Source organism: Megalobrama amblycephala, linkage group LG19 (genome assembly GCF_018812025.1).
Source record: "Megalobrama amblycephala isolate DHTTF-2021 linkage group LG19, ASM1881202v1, whole genome shotgun sequence".
Classification (NCBI taxonomy): domain Eukaryota; kingdom Metazoa; phylum Chordata; class Actinopteri; order Cypriniformes; family Xenocyprididae; genus Megalobrama; species Megalobrama amblycephala.
In genome coordinates, this window is record NC_063062.1 from 9,292,302 (window position 1) to 9,311,725 (window position 19,424).

Genomic DNA, 19,424 nt, shown 5'->3' on the forward strand with positions numbered 1-19,424 from the left:
GTTGCACAAAGCAAGGTAGTGAACAGCGCTGTGGTCCATTAAAGTGTGTTAGAATTATTAAATGCCTCATATATTAGGTGCCCTACTCTTTCAACAACCAACATATGGGATTTTTAAACATGGGATTTCTAAATAATGCATTACAAGTGCTGTGGATTGTACATGCATGGTGTGTTCACCATTTATTTGCATATAACTTGCTCAGTCATTCGCTCACCACATAGGATTCTAATTTCAAACTGGTATGGTATGCTATATTCATGATTGTGAGACACAAGTTTAAGGATCTTTACAACAGACTTTCAAAACCCACGTCACATTTTGACTTCTTGGTTCTTATCCTCATTAAACTGTCATTCAGTGATATCTTTGACAGACATACATACTGATTAAAAGTCTGGGGTTCGTTAATTAATTTATGTTTTTTAAGGAAGTCTTTTATGCTCACCAAAGCTGCATTTATTTGATTAAAAATACAGTAAAAACAGTGAAATATATTACAATTTAAAATAACTGTTTTCTATTTGAATATATTTTAAAATAGAATTTATTCCTGTGATAGCAAAGCTGAATTTTCAGCATCATTACTCCAGTTTTCAAGTGTCACATGATCCTTCAGAAATCATTCTAATATGTTGATCTGGTGCTTATGCAACATTTATTATTATTATCAATATTGAAAACACTTGTGTTGCTTAATATCTTTGCAGAAACTATGATACTGTTTTTCAGGATTCTTTGATGAATAAGAGGTTCAAAAGAACAGCATGTATTTGAAATAGACATCATATACTTTTATATAACAGTGTAAAAGTCTTTGCTGTTACCTTTGATAATTTTAGCACATCTTTGCTAAATAAAAGTATCTTGAAAAAATTAAATAAAATCTTACTTTAAAATCTTAACCCCAAACTTTTGAACATTAGTGTATGACTCATAAATATGACAGATCTGCTGACAGTTATGACAGAACTCTAAGTTTCATACCCCAAAAAGTGATGCTTCTCTTCCAGGTGACATTCTTATCTTCCATATTTGTACATTCATTTTTTTTTCTCTCTATGTTTTTTTTCCTTCTGTTGCCGGTATCTTTGGTCACTGGGCCATTTGGACCACCACTGCTTTCCAGGCCTTTTCTTTGTCAAAATCTCTTAGTGTGCCATTTGACGTCTGTTGCTGTAAGAAAAGAATGAGATGGCGCCCAACAACCACCTTTGTTAATTCTTACTTTGTTAATCAGAACATCCTCCATGTGTGTTTCCACTGAATCAAAGGAGAGGAACAACTCTTCCATTCCAGTGTGATTGTGTTTCATGCTACATTTAGCACCATACAGTACAGTTTTCCTTTATTAATTTCTCTTTGCTAACAAAATGTGCACAGTCACATACAACACACACAATACAACACATTTCCTGTACTCTTAAATTGACCTGTCAGTCATTGCATAGGGTGTATGTTTGTGTGTTTACCTCACAGTGCTTTTTGTGTAGCATGTCCCATTCAGTACCTCCCGTGCGGAGCTGGCCCTTGTAGGAAGCGCACTTTATTACGGTGGTTAATGTCAGCACAGCCTGCACCAGCAGCAGTCCCATCAGGACAAGCAGCAGTATGTCATACGTTTGCTGCATGCACAACATACATTCACAAATTTAACATGCTTCAAATAACCTTCAAGATGGGTGTGAAGGTGAAAATGTGTCTGAATTCCTATTTTAAAGGGATAGTTCACCCGGCCAAAACCTGTATACTTTTTTTTCCCTGAACTGATTCACCAGTGTTGTTGTTGTTAACTAAAACTATTAAAAATCGGGTCCCATTTTATATTAGGTGGCCTTAACTACTATGTACTTACATCAAAAAATAAGTACAATGTACTTACTGTGTTCATACGAGTATGGTTAGGGACAGGTTTTGTGGTATGGGTAGGTTTAAGGGTGGGTTAGTATGGAAGCCCGTTTCCGCCACTAAAAAAAAAAAAAGCCACTAAAAAAAAAAAGATGAATTGCGACTTTTTATCTCAGAATTCTGACTTTTTAACTCGCAATTGCGAGTTTATATCTCACAATTGCGAGTTATAAAGTCAGAATTCTGAGATATAAAGTCGCAATTGCGTGATATAAAGTCAGAATTGCAAGATATAAAGTCGCAATTGCGAGTTATAAAGTCAGAATTCTGAGATATAAAGTCGCAATTGCGTGATATAAAGTCAGAATTGCAAGATATAAAGTCGCAATTGCGAGTTATAAAGTCAGAATTCTGAGATATAAAGTCGCAATTGCGAGTTATAAAGTCAGAATTCTGAGATATAAAGTCGCAATTGCGTGATAAAAAGTCAGAATTCTGAGATATAAAGTCGCAATTGCGTGATATAAAGTCAGAATTCTGAGATGTAAAGTCGCAATTGCGTGATATAAAGTCAGAATTCTGAGATGTAAAGTCGCAATTGCGAGTTATAAAGTCAGAATTCTGAGATATAAAGTCGCAATTGCGTGATATAAAGTCAGAATTCTGAGATATAAAGTCGCAATTGCGTGATAAAAAGTCAGAATTCTGAGATATAAAGTCGCAATTGCGTGATATAAAGTCAGAATTCTGAGATGTAAAGTCGCAATTGCGTGATATAAAGTCAGAATTCTGAGATGTAAAGTCGCAATTGCGAGTTATAAAGTCAGAATTCTGAGATATAAAGTCGCAATTGCGTGATATAAAGTTAGAATTCTGAGATATAAAGTCGCAATTGCGTGATAAAAAGTCAGAATTCTGAGATGTAAAGTCGCAATTGCGTGATATAAAGTCAGAATTCTGAGATGTAAAGTCGCAATTGCGTGATATAAAGTCAGAATTCTGAGATGTAAAGTCGCAATTGCGAGTTATAAAGTCAGAATTCTGAGATATAAAGTCGCAATTGCGTGATATAAAGTCAGAATTCTGAGATATAAAGTCGCAATTGCGTGATATAAAGTCAGAATTCTGAGATGTAAAGTCGCAATTGCGTGATAAAAAGTCAGAATTCTGAGATGTAAAGTCGCAATTGCGTGATATAAAGTCAGAATTCTGAGATGTAAAGTCGCAATTGCGAGTTATAAAGTCAGAATTCTGAGATATAAAGTCGCAATTGCGTGATATAAAGTCAGAATTCTGAGATATAAAGTCGCAATTGCGTGATAAAAAGTCAGAATTCTGACTTTTTCTCACTACTGTGAAACGTTATTTCTCACAGTTCTTACTTTGCTTGCGTTTCCTTTCATTGCGACTGACCATCAGGATTACTGCTTTGTTATTATTATACATTAAATAGACCATCAGGATTGCTGCTTTGTTATTATTATACATAAAATAGAGGACATCATAAAGGATTATTTTTAGCGCCGATTTACCAATAAAGAAATATTGATTTTACTGGAGGAGACACATAAAGATTAGTCTCCGGACATATGCATTATGCAGAAATATGCATATAGAATGTTTCCACGGTAACCTTGTACACAGCGTTTCAAGGAGAAAAAAACAGCTTTTACTGCCATCTAGTGGGCTTAATACTAAAACAACCAATACCTATCATGTTTCATTAACTTTGCAACTCAAGGGTAGAATCATGCAATTCTGCAAATTACAGTCGAGGTATTTGGGCAATAAAGGTTGTTTTTAACAGAATGGATACACTAATGAATTTTACACAATAATAACAATATAATAATAATCATAATAATAAGAAGAATCAGCTGTGGCGGAGGCGCAATAAATCAGACAAAGCTGAAGTGGCACATTTTATACACCAACAGCTTCAGACTTCACGGCAGCACGGCTATCGTTGGATGCACTGTTACAGACAGAGATACTGACCATCAGTTAATTGCGAGAAAAAATGTCAGAATTCTGACTTTTTATCACGCAATTGCGACTTTATATCTCAGAATTCTGACTTTTTATCACGCAATTGCGACTTTATATCTCAGAATTCTGACTTTATAACTCGCAATTGCGACTTTATATCTCAGAATTCTGACTTTATATCACGCAATTGCGACTTTATATCTCGCAATTCTGACTTTATATCACGCGTTCCGTAAGTAGAATAGGGAAGGCATAGGACATACAGTGTAAGCTTTTTGAAGAATACGGAAAGTGGAAGCACATGCAAGCCAATCATTTGTGTTTATGAAGCATATACGGTTGTATTTTTTTCAAAAATGACTGATCGTTTCGCTAGATAAGTCCCTTATTCCTCGTCTGGTATCGTTTAAAGCCCTTTGAAGCTTCACTGAAACTGCCATTTTGACCTTCAACCGTTTGGAGGCCACTGAAGTCCACTATAAGGAGAATAATCCTAGAATGTTTTCATCAAAAACCACATCTTGGATGACATGGGGGTGAGTAAATTATCAGGAAATTTTTCAGGGGCAATATGCAGATATGTTCACTATGAATGTTATATGAAAAATAACCAAAATTGATTTTTAATAGTTTTACTGGTAACACTTTACAACAAGGTTCGTTAGTTAACATTAGTTAACTACATTAGTTAAAATGAACTAATAATGAACTGCACTTCTACAGCATTTATTAATCTTTGTTAATGTTAATTTCAACATTTACTAATACATTATTAAAATCTTGCTAACATTAGTTAATGCACTGTGAACTAACATGAACAAACAATGAACAACTGTATTTTCGTTAACTATAGTTAACAAAGATTAGTAAGTACAGTAACAAATGTATTGCTCATGGTTAGTTCATGTTAGTTAATACATAGGGGTGTGACGAGATAAAACCGTCAAGGCGAAAAGTAGTCTCGTGATATTGCCAGAGTGTTAGGATGATTAGGAAAAAATATGCCACCGCTACGTTTACATTACGCCTCCACTGTCGTTTTGCTTTGTATTTAAATAAAAAACATTTAATTCAGTTGGATAACGGTCGCCGCCGCTACATATTTACAGAGTTATGCGCGATCGCTGAAAGTGAAAGTAAACGCGAGCGCGCATTCAAACGCGATTTCAGTACCCTGCATTTTGAAAGCGGCTCCCTGATGAATGCAAATATCTCCCAATATGAAAGCTATTTTAGGCTGGGCAGTGTAGTTGTAACCATCTCTTAGCTCTGTATCAAAGAAAAATGTTGGTCTTATTTGCACATTGAATATTGAGAGAGTGCGATTATGGTTGCACTTATTGTAAAGTGTTACCATAAAAATGAATAAGAGATTTCTCTTAATCTTATTAAGCACAAACAATAAAGTTTCATTTGTTAACATTAGTTAATGCACTGTGAACTGTCATCAACTAACAATGAATGACTATTTTTATTAACTAGCATAAACAAAGATTAATAAATACTGTAGCACATATATTGCTCATTGTTAGTTGATGTTAATAAATGAGACCGTATTGTAAAGTGTTACCATTTTTATTTATACTGTTTTTATTTCTATGATCAGTTTGTGGAAAGTTTAGTTAGGAGGTCAAAAGTTGTAGAAGCTCATAAATCATGTACAGTAAGGGACTGAAATCATACAGAAGAGAAGCCAGTCAGTTGAGTTAGTGGCAAAACCTTTTACAATGTTTGAGTATTGTTGTCTTTTACTGTATATGATAATTCATACTCCGAAAGTAGAACTGAAATGACATTCATTACAAGATGATTAGTTAAAACATTTCAAATACACCTGCAGAATATTTTTTCTAGTCATGTATTTCGCCATTGAGGATTTCTTAAAAATAGTGTGTAAAAATCTTGTCTCATCTCGTCTCGTGAACTCAATCTCGAGTCTCGTCTCGTCTCGTGAGATACCTGTCTCGTCACACCCCTATTAATACATTATCTAATGTTTAACTAATGAACCTTATTGTAAAGTGTTACTGTTTTACACAAATTTTGGGGTGAGCTATCCCTTTAAAGGGTCAGAAAGGTCAAAATCCGACATATTGGAACTAATTTGATTTGATTTGGTTTGCTGCACAGAAATGACTCACCTTGACTGATGCCACTTCATGCAGAAAGATCTCAATAAAATTAATCACACTGCTGGACAAGAATCCAGACGCTGAGAAAAGCAGTGGTGAGGTCACACTGCTTATTGCAATCAGCATCTCCACCTACAGCAGAAACAGTGAGATTTGTAAAAGAAAGAGAAAGAAATAAGAAGAGAGACACTCCTTAGAGAGAATCACTCTAAAGAAAAAGCATACAGACAGCTGAATAAATGAGAATAGTGAATGTCCTTTAGGGACGTTCGATTGCACTGCTTTATTGCTGGAGAGACCCTGATGGTGACTCACCAGACTCTTGCTGGGGTATTCTGCCACCACATGGCTGGCAATGGCACTGGGGAAACACTGCGGAGGTATCACACACATAAACAACCATCAGGAACCGAATGGAATAATTCATTTCATCTGAGTTGAACTAATATTTATTATAATAAACTGAACTCACAGCTACCAGAATCCAGAAGAAAGTGACCGAAAGGTATGGCTCTGGGAGGATAGCACCCAAATTGAGAGCAATAATTCCTCCGAATACAGCAGAGATGCCCACTATAACCTCAATTACCTGCACCAGAGAAAGAGCAGCAGATCTACAGTGTACCTCGTGCTGATAAACAGTGGATACAGACACATACGCACACACAGATGATCTCATTCGTAGGCAACTCACGGCGTAAGCCTTGAAAAGACGAGTGGGGAACGAAGCTGGGGTCACAACCACAGGGCCATCAGACACGGGCTTAGGGAAAGAGATGGATGATAGCAATGAGGAAAAGAAAAAGAGCAGAGAGACATGAGCATGTATAAAATGCAAATCACATAAGCTAGAGATAAATACAGTAAGTCTTAGACATATCACATGGTGATAATATCCTGCTGGCTGGCATTTAGCATAAAAGGATTTTGCAGTTATTTTGCATCATTAAGATACATTTTAGTGCACTTTAAGAATAGTCTGTAAAAATGGGGCTCAAAGTACTGTATTGATTTTTCACAGGTGTTATACCTGTATTTTGAATAAAGCATTGCATTGTGATGTGGTAGGGGTTTAAAGGAAATGTCCATAAATGTAATGGATAATGTTCTGGCAGAAAATTACCAGTAGCTTTTCTGTTCTCCTACGGATTTTTTATTTATTTGTTTTGTCTAATGCAGAGTTAAAGAAAATTAAGATAATTAAATTAAATCAACTTTCAAAATCTCAATTTCCACTAAACAGGCAAAATTGATGATGAAACATCTTATGTAATCTTCTGATTACACAATTTGCGTGAACACAAGCAAGAATTATTGTAATACTGCAGTCAGTCGATACACATAAATGGTCAGGAACACATTATACACACCTTTCCGTGACTGCAGCAGTCCTCCACTGAGCGAGCTGATAGGATAACAGTACTAGCTGTGAGCACTTCCAGCACAATAAGCAGGAGCAGGTTAAAGTTAATCTTTAGGATGACAGATAGCAGTAACTGTTTAAACTGTATATTTTTTAAGTGTAACCATGCAGTTTATTTAATAAGTAACCTTAAGAAACTTCTACTAGATCTTTTAAATTTGCTTTTGCTTTGCTATTATCATATTATAAAATATACTAGACTTGAGCAAAACCATTTAATTTAGTTGTTACCACATGAAGCGCATATTTTTTAGGTTACCTGACAAACATTTTAGGGGTATTAGAGTTGTGATGTTCTCACATTGATGGCTGAGGGACTAATGGCAAGTTTACATCCGAACCACACCAGGCACGTGGTTGTCACAGCAAAGGATGACACGTAGACCATTTGAAAGTCTGAGACCTGTATACATAATATAGGTTACACACTGTATTTGTAAAGTAAACATAAAGAAGTATTTATCTGCCAAAGAAAAAAAACTCAATTAGGGTGATTAGACAAAACATGCCATGATTTATAGCCATGAATCGAAAACTTGATCGATGAACAGTGTTTGACTAAATATTGTAGAATTAGCTATGTTATTTTGTATTTGTCACGGTTTGCTGTGTAATTTAAGTCCCAAGGAAGATGTGTGACACAGATCCATACTTTTAATAAACTCAACATCTAGAAAGAAAACACAACAAACCATAACCTTTACCACAACAAATAGAACTGAGTGGTTAAATACACAAGGTAATCAACAGAACAGGCAATAGGTGAGGATCAGTTAGGGACTATGGAAACAAATGAAACTAAAGACAGTGATCGGGAAAATTGGCTATTATTTTGTAAACATAAAATGTCATGCAGGTGTTCATGCAGTGATTTAGGCTACGTTTACACAACAAATATGTACTAAAATGGAAAAGTTTTTCCTTTGCATTTTTCACATACAGACAACACCATTATAATAACGTTCCCAGTTCACACAAATCCGCGAAAATGACTAAAAACACTGTATTATGCTGCCAGGCCAGTAGTTGGCGATATCACTTTGTAAATAAACACTACACACCTATGGACTGAACACATAATACGCATGCTCATGATGTCACCATTTTCGCAAATTTGCGTTTTTCTAGTTTATACCGAGACAATAATGGTATCGTTTTCAAAAACGTGCACTTTGAAACACATTTTCAAAGTTTAAAGGTGCCCTAGATTGTTTTTTTACAAAATGTAATATAAGCCCTAGGTGTCCCCTGAATGTGTCTGTGAAGTTTCAGCTCAAAATACCCCATAGATTTTTTTTAATTATTTTTTTTAGCTGCCTATTTTGGAGCATCATTAACTATGCACTGATTTTTTCAGCACGGCCCCTTTAAGAGATGCGCTCCATCTGCCCCCCGAGCTCTCGACTATATTACAGTGCATTTACAAAGTTCACACAGCTAATATAACCCTCAAATGGATCTTTACAAGATGTTTGTCATGCATGCTGCATGCATGCTTCGAATTATGTGAGTAAAGTATTTATTTAGATGGTTACGTTTGATTCTGTGTGAGTTTGAGGCTATGCTCTGTGGCTAAAGCTAACATTACACACTGTTGGAGAGATTTATAAAGAATGAAGTTGTGTTTATGCATTATACAGACTGCACGTGTTTAAAAATGAAAATACACACTCTCGTCTCCGTGAATACAGTAAGAAACGATGTAACTTTAACCACATTTAACAGTATATTAGCAACATGGTAATGAAACATTTAGAAAGACAATTTACAAATAGCACTAAAAATATCATGATATCAGGGATCATGTCAGTTATTATTGCTTCATCTGCCATTTTTCGCTGTTTTTCTTGCTTGCTTACCTAGTCTGTGCACAGATCCAGCCGTTAATACTGCCTTTCTTGTCTAATGCGTCGAATGGGCTGGCATATGCAAATATTGGGGTCATACATATTAATGATCCCGACTGTTACGTAACAGTCTGTGTTATGTTGAGATCCGAGTGTTTTCCGGAAGTCTTTTAAACAAATGAGATTTACATAAGAAGGAGGAAACAATGGGGTTTGAAACTCAATGTATGTCTTTTCCATGTACTGAACTCTTGTTATTCAACTATGCCGAGGTAAATTCAAATTCTGATTCTAGGGCACCTTTAAATTTTCAGGCCCCCAAAACGCCAATTAAATGAAGTCTGAAAATGGTTTAAATTTAGTTATGTTAACATAATCTTAATAAAAATGTAAAAAAAAAAAAAATTATAAAATAAAAAAAATATTGTAACAAGTTTCATATCAGCTTAGATAAGAGGGCCTTTGAATATTGTCTTGGACAAAGGGGGGCTTTGGAGTAAAAAAAAAAGGTTGAGAACCACAGCTTTATTTTATTTATCTCTGTTTTTATCGGGTAAATTATGCTTTCACATTACTGTATGTAAAACAATTATTTCAATAAAGTGAACATTTTAGGTGAGTGTGTTTTGATACTTATAAGGAAAATCCAAAATTCATTATCTCAGAAAATTAGAATATTGTGAAAAGGTTCAATATTGAAGACACCTGATGCCACAGTCTAATCAGTTCATTCACCTGTAAAGCTGTGTGTACAATATACAGGTGCTGGTCATATAATTAGAATATCATCAAAAAGTTGATTTATTTCACTAATTTCATTCAAAAAGTGAAACTTGTATATTATTACTGTGTTTTCTGAGGTATTCATTACATTACACACTTCCTGCTGCTGACTGATATATTTCAAATGTTTATTTCTTTTAATTTTGATGATTATAACTGACAACTAAGGAAAATCCAAAATTCATTATCTCAGAAAATTAGAATATTGTGAAAAGGTTCAATATTGAAGACACCTGGTGCCATTAGTGAAATAAATCAACTTTTTGATGATCTTCTAATTATATAACCAGCACCTGTAATACTATAGAAAACTGCTGTCATGATACCCTTGTTCTCATAAAAAGTAGCATTTTTACTGATACATCTACATTGATTTGAATACAGCGACTGAGAAGTATAGTTAAGTTAGAAGGACCACCATTTTAGTTAGATTCTCTTCATCACTGAACAAGATTTTTCTTTTCTGTATTATTTACTGAAAAATATCCACTTACTGCAACTTGTCTGTTCTTGGCAATAGCAAAGCTCACCACTGCAGCTGGAATACTCTACAAGCCAGAAGCAAAACATATATATGAATGTCAAACCGACCAATAGCCTCATCTACGAGGATAAAGAAGAGACACTCACTGATCCAGCAGTACAACGCAGGTAGTCCATTGCAGCTGGAAACACATTACCCATATAGAGAGAGAAAGCTGCCGCTATCAGCAAGCTGCTCTGGGGGTCAGATACAGATGAATTGGAGAAAATCAGTGTGTTAATTCTCTTAGCCACAGGAGTGAAAGTCTGCTGAGTCAAAGCTCTTACCCCTATAACAACGCTGTAAAGCCAGACTCTGTAGCTAAAGCAGGGATGTAATTGCCCACGCTGATCCAGCTGCAGGTCACTGGCCCTGACATCCACCGTGTAGCTGTCTCTCTCCAGCCTCTCCCGCTCCAGATGCCGACTCAGCGTCCCTACTCCACTGTTTCGCTCTAGGGTTGACATCTGGGCATAGCTGAACACTTCCTGGGCTGATGCCTCATCTCGTTGCATCCTGATATCCATGACCCCTAGAGACCCAATGCATTCAAATCACATATATTGATAAAACAAAAACTGCACCGAATGCAAACATACAAAAGGAGGAAAAGCATATGGCTTACATACTATTGACAGATTGTCATGTGATCCTTTTAATGACACTTAAACTTACCTCATCCCTATTGCCTTTAAGTGGCAATACTATTCTAAGTGCATCTGTAGGTCAACCAATCACAAACCTACATGTCTGAAGCATTAAACACTTAGCATTAAACATGCATATATATTTGATTGCATTCCTGTAGCTACAGTAGCAACACCAAGGTCATGGTTTCAACTTTGATGAACTGATAAAATGTATATCTTGAATTCAGTGCAAGTTGCTTTAGATAAGCATCTGCCGAATGCATAAATGTAAATATATTGGCCGATATTGGATATTTAATAATAATGGACATTAATGTGGTTTGTTACCTAATTTGCCATCCATCATTTCTGAAGAAAAAATAATAATCATTACAATTTTCAGACATTATCCACCTCATAGTTCCCCATGTTAGGTCTGAGCTAGGGAAAAAAGGCTTGAATTTTAATGCTCCAGCAACGTGGAACAACTTACAGGAACAATTATAATAATGATAATCAAATAATGAGTATAGCCATTTTGGAAATTGCTTCTGTGATACTTTGCTGTATATTATAATGTATTCTGTTTTCCTTTGTTTTATTTATTTATTTATTTATCCTAATATGTTAATTGTTGTTATGTCTTTTGCTGTCTTCTTGGTCATGTCACTATTGTAAAAGTTTTTTATTTCAATGAATTTTATCCTGTTTAAATAAAGGTTACTAACTAACTGTTCATGCTCATTTCCTCAATTTTTACATACCTTTGCCATCATCTAACACTCATCTAAAATTGGAAATAATAAAAGCATTTTATTTTTACCTTATTTATACAAAATTGTATAATTTTTTCCATTTTATTTTATATTAATTTTATAGTATAATAAACAGGATTTATTTTAACAGTAAACACAATGTAAAAATGAAAACTATTGAAATACATGAAAACCCCAATACACATAGCCAGGTTTAAATGAAACTCACCCAGAGATAAATAAATAGGCCTAATTTTAATGTAAGACATAACATGGAAATAATTATCTGCAAAACAATATTGGTCAGATTTTTAATATCATCCCTAGTCATTTTGAACAACAGCAGTTAGAAAAAGAAAAAAAAACTAATAACAATAACAGATATGGTTAATATTCTCCCCAATATTAAAAGTGCCAGACTGAACAGATTTACTTTTAGCGTCTTGTTTCATTAAATAAATGTACATAAAATTTTCCTTAATTAGACACAGTTGAGAAAACATATGGACGATTAATCTCTGGCTTTACAGTGACATATCCACAACCCACTAAGTTTTACTGTCCGTGACCTGCTTTTGAAAAATGCATTTTTTTTTTTTACAATTTAGAGACAACAGGGCCTTGAAGGAGCTCCAAGAACACAAAAGTGTACTAAAAACACCATTTTCATCTTTGCACTGATAAAATCCTGAGTACATTTTACTAATAACTACCAATATCTTCATCTTCAGAGGGGGGAAAACATTTTTTGGTCAACAATAAAGAAATAAAATGCAATCAAACAGCTCCCTCTTGAAAACCCACACACACAATGAATATAAAGCACTTTCACTGTATTACGTAAACAGCCACAGGAACACAGAGCAATAAAGAGGATACAGTGTGGGGATAATGCATGAAGGCAATGATTCATAAAAAGTTCTGAAAACACACCAACCCCTCCCTCAACCTCTGCTCCACAACTTCATTCTGAGCCCCACTTTCTTCCCTCCGTTCATTCATATTATCTCTCCAACCCTCTTTATCTTAATCTCTGCTTCCCACTCACCTGCCTCCAGCTTCAAGACACCGTTTATTTCGGCTTAGCCCACCTGGTCCCCTGTTCCTGTGGAAGTCTAAGGTTTTAGTTGTACTTTATCTTTGTCTTCTTCCTCTTGTTCTGCTCCTCTCTCCACTCTCTCTCTCTCTCTCTCTCTCTCTCTCTCTCTCTCTGTCCCCCTCCACTCCAAGTCAATAAAAAACTTTTGGAAGGCTTCAAAGCCTGGAACAGAAAGTTGAGAGTGTTGCCCTGCCAGCCAGTTTTAGCCAGTGAATGCAAATGGAGCGGAGAGATGAGGCTCAGATCAGGGGCTGCTGAGGCCAGAGTCTCTTACTGCTCTGTTGAACTCAATGAGAGAACTCACACATAAATCAACACCCCCTCGCTGCCATTCACACAGAGAAAGAATGCACACAAACTAGAACAAGTTTTCCCATGTGCACACAAAAACAAGCATTATTTTTGTGGAAACCCTGATACATTGTTTTCAGGATTCTTTGATGAATAGAAAATCTTTTGTAAAATTATAAATGTCATTTTAATGTACCCTTGCAGAAATATTTTCTTTTTTATCTTACATACCCCAAACATTTGAATGGTAGTGTATCAGGATTTACACAAATATATGAAGCAGCATAACTGTTTTCAACATTGATAATAATAGTTTCATGAGCAACAAATCAGCATATTAGAATGATTTCTAATGGCTGGTGAAAATTCACCTTTGCCATCAAAGGAATACATTATATTTTAAAATATATTAAAACAGAAAACAGTTATTTTAAATTGTAATAATATTTTACAGTATTACTGTATTTACTGCATTTAATATCAAATAAATTGAGCCTTAAGAGACTTATTTCAAAAACAATAAACAATTGTAATTATCCCAAACTGACCTGTAGTATATGGCAGAAAACAAGATATGCATACAGTTCTTGTGCATAACAAGTTCAAAGCTGTGCAGTCCTGCACTTCTCTCTTGGCTCCTCCCACTTGTGCCTTTGTTTTACTGGGGTGGACAAAACAGACCAGAGAACTGGGACGCCCCGTAGAGCTTCAGAAGTCTATAACCAGTGGGGTCATAAACAGGCTCTTCAAGCACATTTCAGAAAATTCAAGTATTGTATCACACATAGCTTTGAAGTGTCTGAATCAATCCATTTCTTTTGATATAAATAAATATAACTGTCGATTTAGATGACCATATTTTGGTTTATAGGTATGAGAGAGATTATTAAGAGGAGAGTGAGCGTACTGTATGTGTAAAAATTCTCACAGCTGTATTTGTTCACAGCAATGCAACTGTTCAAAAGTGTCCTTGAAAGGCAGTATCCATGGATACCTTTTAAACAGCCCCCCTTCCAATGGCTGGCCACCACACTTCACTGCCCTCTGAATATGCTCAACAAAAAGATCACACGCTCATGTGGACACGTACACACACCAGAGACATGGCAAACCACTGAAATCCCAACAGAAGCATTATTGATTCACTGTAACTCAGCATTCAATAGTCATTTTAGGGGTTTATGAGGCAATAGAGTGTAAAGTTTGTGAGCTGTAGAAAAGAGAAACTTAAATGTTTCTTTTTATTTTCACCTAAATCAAAAATGTCTCTATAGTGGCCTGATGGGAAAGCTCACACACCATAAATATCTAGTGGTCCTTTAAAGGCAGGGTAGGCAATTTCGTAGAGGCTAGCAATAGCAAGCTAGCTTTGAAAGCATTAGACCCAACCCTCTCTTCAGAGAGATCTCCAAAACCATGCATCCTTCAAAACATGAACGCGCAGGTCGCGCGAAGCCAGAGCAGATTCTGCAAAGCATCACAAGAGAGTTGATTTTATGTTAAGAAAAATGACATTTGCACAATTTTTTTACGAAAGTTAAGAATGAATGTACCTGAAAATGTCAAATGGTGTAACCGCCAAAGAATGAGAAATATTAAATATTTTAAAGAATGTACTCATAATAATAAATAAATACTTCATTTAAAAATATCAAAGAAATATGAAATAGCACCATTTTATCCTAATATGGACTAGTTTACTAGATGTCTCATAGCAGCCGCCGAGTGAACGCAAAGCGCATTATACTCATAACAACAACACAAATGTGTTTAATATGATAAAAAAGTGCTGCTTTACCCCACATGCGCTTGACTGGAAGAAGCAGAAGCGGCGACTGCGGCATAATAAAAGCTCAGCTGCTCTCGAGATGTGTGCCGCGCTTGTCTCTCATTAGCAATCGCTCCATGATATTATATATTGCTTAAAATTTTAAGTGAATGAAATAGAAACATGCATTAAAGCTAAACATTTCAAAAACATTAATGTTGTGCAACATAATTATTTTAATCCTTGACTTACAGAGCTTTAATAATAAAGTTGTGGATAAAGCACCACTTTCTCAAAAAAATAAAACATTGAACATTTAAAAATAGTTCCAAATAGTAGGTTAGTTTATATTACATCTTTAATCAGCATCATAAACTAGTGATATTTGGCTAAACTGGCCCTTAACAGAAAGGCTTGTAATAGGAGTCAAATGGTGTAACCATTCAATTGGACATCAGTGTGTGGACATCAAATTGACGTCAAAAAATGTACGTCAATTTGATGGGGTTTTTTTTCGACATCAGTGTGTGGACGTCAAATGGATGTCAAGTTGTCGTCAATTTGACTTTTTTTTTCGACATCAATTGGACATCAGTGTGTGGACGTCAAATTGATGTAAAAAAATTTACGTCAATTTGATGGGGGTTTTTTTCGACATCAATTGGACATCAGTGTGTGGACGTCAAATTGATGTCAATTTTTTTATGTCAATTTGATGGGTTTTTTTAACGTCAATTGGATATCAGTGAATGGATGTCAACAATGTCCAACAGCATTTTTGAAAATCTACTCACCCCACCTTTAAAGCAACTTGTACACCTTAACAGTTTTGTATTATTAGAATGGCAGTGGCTAAATGCATTGCATATTGTACTAAGCAGATGTGTATTTCCGTGCGTGTTTTTTATTGTGGTGACTTGCTTGTTGACTTTATCCTGCTGGTGTGGCTTATTTGGAAGAAATAGTGAGGATTACTGATCTAGGTGGTTATCCATGCTTGTGGACGTCAAATTGACATCAAAAAATTGACGTCAATTTGATGGGGGGGTTTTTTCGACATCAATTGGACATCAGTGTGTGGACGTCAAATTGACATAAAAAAATTTACATCAATTTGATGGGGTTTTTTTCGACATCAATTGGACATCAATGTGTGGACGTCAAATGGATGTCAAGTTTTTGACGTCAATTTGATGGGGTTTTTATCGACACCAATTGGACATCACTGTGTGGACGTCAAATTGACGTAAAAAAATGTATGTCAATTTGATGGGGTTTTTTTTTCCGACATCAATTGGACATCAGTGTGTGGACGTCAAATTGACATCATAAAATTGTCGTCAATTTGATGGGTTTTTTTTCCGACATCAATTGGACATCAGTGTGTGGATGTCAAATTGACGTAAAAAAAATTGTCATCAATTTGATGTTTTTTTTCCGACAACAATTGGACATCAGTGTGTGGACGTCAAATTGATGTAAAAAAACTGACGTCAATTTTATGGGGTTTTTCGACATCAATTGGACATCAGTGTGTGGACGTCAAATTGACGTAAAAAAAAATTTACGTCAATTTTATGGGTTTTTTCGACATCAATTGGACATCAGTGTGTGGATGTCAAATTGACGTAAAAAAATTGTCATCAATTTGATGTTTTTTTTCCGACATCAATTGGACATCAGTGTGTGGACGTCAAATTGACATCATAAAATTGGCGTCAATTTGATGGGGTTTTTTTCCGACATCAATTGGACATCAGTGTGTGGATGTCAAATTGACGTAAAAAAATTGTCATCAATTTGATGTTTTTTTTCCGACAACAATTGGACATCAGTGTGTGGACGTCAAATTGATGTAAAAAAACTGACGTCAATTTTATGGGTTTTTTCGACATCAATTGGACATCAGTGTGTGGACATCAAATTGATGTAAAAAAATTGATGTCAATTTGATGGGTTTTTTTCAACATCACTTTGACATCAGTGTGTGAACATCAAATAGACGTCAAGTTTTTGGACAATTGGACATAAGTGTCATCAATTATTTGGTACAAAGTTTTTACGGTTACACCACATTAACATTTTTGCAATCAATCCCCAAATATTCTCTCAAAGTTGATTAAAACCAGAAATTTTAGACTTGGTCCTCAAAAAAAAGAACATATGCAAGTAATATGCTAATTTATTTTGCAATTTTAAACCTTTTAAATTTAATTAAACTATATGGACACAAAAAAAAAATTAACATCATGTCATTGACCCTAAAACAAACTAAAAGGCATAACTCACAGGTTACCTCATCAGCCCAGACTCCTCCTCACTATTTGGTAACCACTTCCCACATAAAAGGACAATGCTTCTCTTGTTCCTTTTCCTTAAATCCCACTTTATTTTCACTTTTCTGATATATCCCTACCTTTTTCATAGCATTCCTTCATGTTTCCCTGCTCCCCTGCCCCTCTCCCTCAATCGCATCTGTTGTGCCTGTAAACATTGTCTGGTTTGCTGAGATTAAGTCTTCTTTAACACAGTACAAACAACTTGAGGGCAGAGTTGCACTCCAAAGTTACAAAAAGATAAATCGCAGTACTGCCGAATCAGCTAGCACTAGCAGCATTAAAATTCAGCAAGCCGCATTAAAATTATTAACCTCGGTGGTTCTCAGCTGGTGAGCCGTGTCTGTGGGTCACAGGTCTGTTCAGATCGTGAACATAAGCGGGAAATGCTAAAATTCAAGTAATAAAATGCAACCACCCGTCATTCGTGAAATAAAATAAATAGCCTCATTACATATCAAAAGGTATAAGAGAAAATTCTTTATCTCTTTATTTAATAAATTAAGTTGCCATTTCTTTAATAATTTAATATATTATTAAGAAAATAAATAGCCTCATAGACCTGTAGGAACTGTGGACGAACCAGACAAATGAATCATTCAGATGATTCTTTCAAAACATAATTCTAATTCAGAATTGAGGGTCCGGCTCCGGCCCGTCTGCAGATAAAGCCAGGCTGATTACTTTTACGACACATGCTTCCTGATAGCAGAAGCGACATACCAAAGGGTCACCCAAGAAGACAGAGAGACAATCCAGACCCTTTTGTCTCCTTACTTCACAGGAAAGCCAAAGAGACTGTTGAACAAATAAATCTGCTTCAAAATTGTTCCAACAATTTTAACGGACTTATCAAACATCTTTTAACTACATACATTTTGCATTATGTGTCCACAAGTACTACCTGTAAACAGTTAGGCTTTAGAACACTCACAATTCATGTAAATGTGTTAACTCTTGACTGAATGACTGAAAGTATGCCTTATTTGGACTTGATCTATTTCTTTTCATCTTTCTTAAATCATGGCTTGAATGAAATCTGTTTAAAATGTATTGTATTCCATTTAATAGAAATTATGTTAAAATGGCACTCTCTGCTGAAGCAGAAACAGGATGTAACACTTATGTTTTATTGGGGTCAGAGGAAGGCCCTCTTGAAACAGGACAATGTCTGATTGGCCAGGACTCCTCAGAGGTGTGACAAACAACTAAGTTTAAATGATCATATTGCAAGATAGTAAACGGAGAAGTTGGGGGAGAGGTTGGTCACTAAACGGGGGAGAAGTTGGTTAGTAAACGAACAGGGAGTTGGTTCTGTTCTGGGAAAAGAAGCCAAGACAAGTACCAAGAACAATGGAGTAACAAGAAAGAACAGACAAGCAGCTCATTCAAGCCATTCAACCTTCACTCACTTTTCTTTTCTTTTACTTAATTCTCCTTTACCGCTGAAAGTCTCGTGTCCTAAGTTTCGCCGCAAAGTTCAACCAACGACTTTTGCCGCTTCAACTCCAGCGACAAAGAGACTTCCTTCATTGTTCCACACGGACCTGATCTGGACCAATCATCGACTTGGGAAACCCCTCTCTGCACGACGAGGGAAATTCACCTTTAAGCCAACGCAAGCAAGTACCTCCAGATGAAAACTGAACTGGTGCATTTAAATGAATGATTCATGGTTCGTTCTGGTCTTTGAAATGCATTGATAGGAATTCGGTTAATCAGATCACCCTCTCTCTCTCTCTCTCTCTCTCTCTCTCTCTCTCTCTCTTTCAAAACTCTTTCTCTCTCATTTCCTTCTTACTGCAACGCGTATGAATGTATGTGCGTGTGTGTGTGTGTATGTGCGTGCCTTTGTGTTAGATTAGTTTGTGTTAGAATAAATAAAATCTCTTGTAGATTTTAAAAAGAAAGTGTCTTGTATTATGTGCTTTATGATTTAATGTCTTAAACTGTCGATTTCAAGTTACCGTGCTCTAATCAGTGTTTTCACGATTGTTGGAT

At 35.6% G+C, this 19,424-nt stretch overlaps 1 protein-coding gene across 4 annotated transcripts; it reads right to left on the reverse strand.

Annotated features, from left to right (window-relative positions):
• Positions 1-642: 642 nt before the first annotated feature.
• mlc1 (modulator of VRAC current 1) lies at positions 643-14,000 on the reverse strand. 4 transcript variants are annotated; one of them, XM_048169388.1, is made up of 13 exons: positions 13,868-13,968; positions 12,978-13,353; positions 10,833-11,077; positions 10,653-10,742; positions 10,517-10,570; positions 7,694-7,795; positions 7,340-7,441; positions 6,664-6,732; positions 6,442-6,558; positions 6,285-6,341; positions 5,979-6,101; positions 1,473-1,625; positions 643-1,176 (listed from the first exon to the last, which is right to left on the reverse strand). In XM_048169388.1, the coding sequence occupies exons 3-13, from the start codon at positions 11,070-11,072 to the stop codon at positions 1,096-1,098; spliced, it is 1,188 nt and encodes a 395-aa protein (XP_048025345.1). In that variant the 5' UTR covers positions 11,073-11,077; positions 12,978-13,353; positions 13,868-13,968; the 3' UTR covers positions 643-1,095. The 4 variants fall into 4 exon arrangements, with proteins under 4 accessions (XP_048025345.1, XP_048025347.1, XP_048025348.1 ...); XM_048169390.1 differs by having other exon boundaries at positions 12,978-13,190; positions 13,868-13,951; XM_048169391.1 differs by lacking the exon at positions 12,978-13,353 and having other exon boundaries at positions 13,868-14,000.
• Between the last annotated feature and the right edge of the window lie 5,424 nt (positions 14,001-19,424).

Bases quoted from the DNA above. Each gene is read 5' to 3' on its own strand.
- mlc1 (XM_048169391.1), bottom strand. From the start codon at position 11,072: ATGGATATCAGGATGCAACGAGATGAGGCATCAGCCCAGGAAGTGTTC. The intron at 1,626-5,978 runs GTGAGTCATTTC...TTGTGCATGCAG, and splicing joins ATGAAGTGGCATCAGTCAAG to CAAACGTATGACATACTGCT. The intron at 1,177-1,472 runs GTAAACACACAA...CTTTTCTTACAG, and splicing joins TACACAAAAAGCACTGTGAG to CAACAGACGTCAAATGGCAC.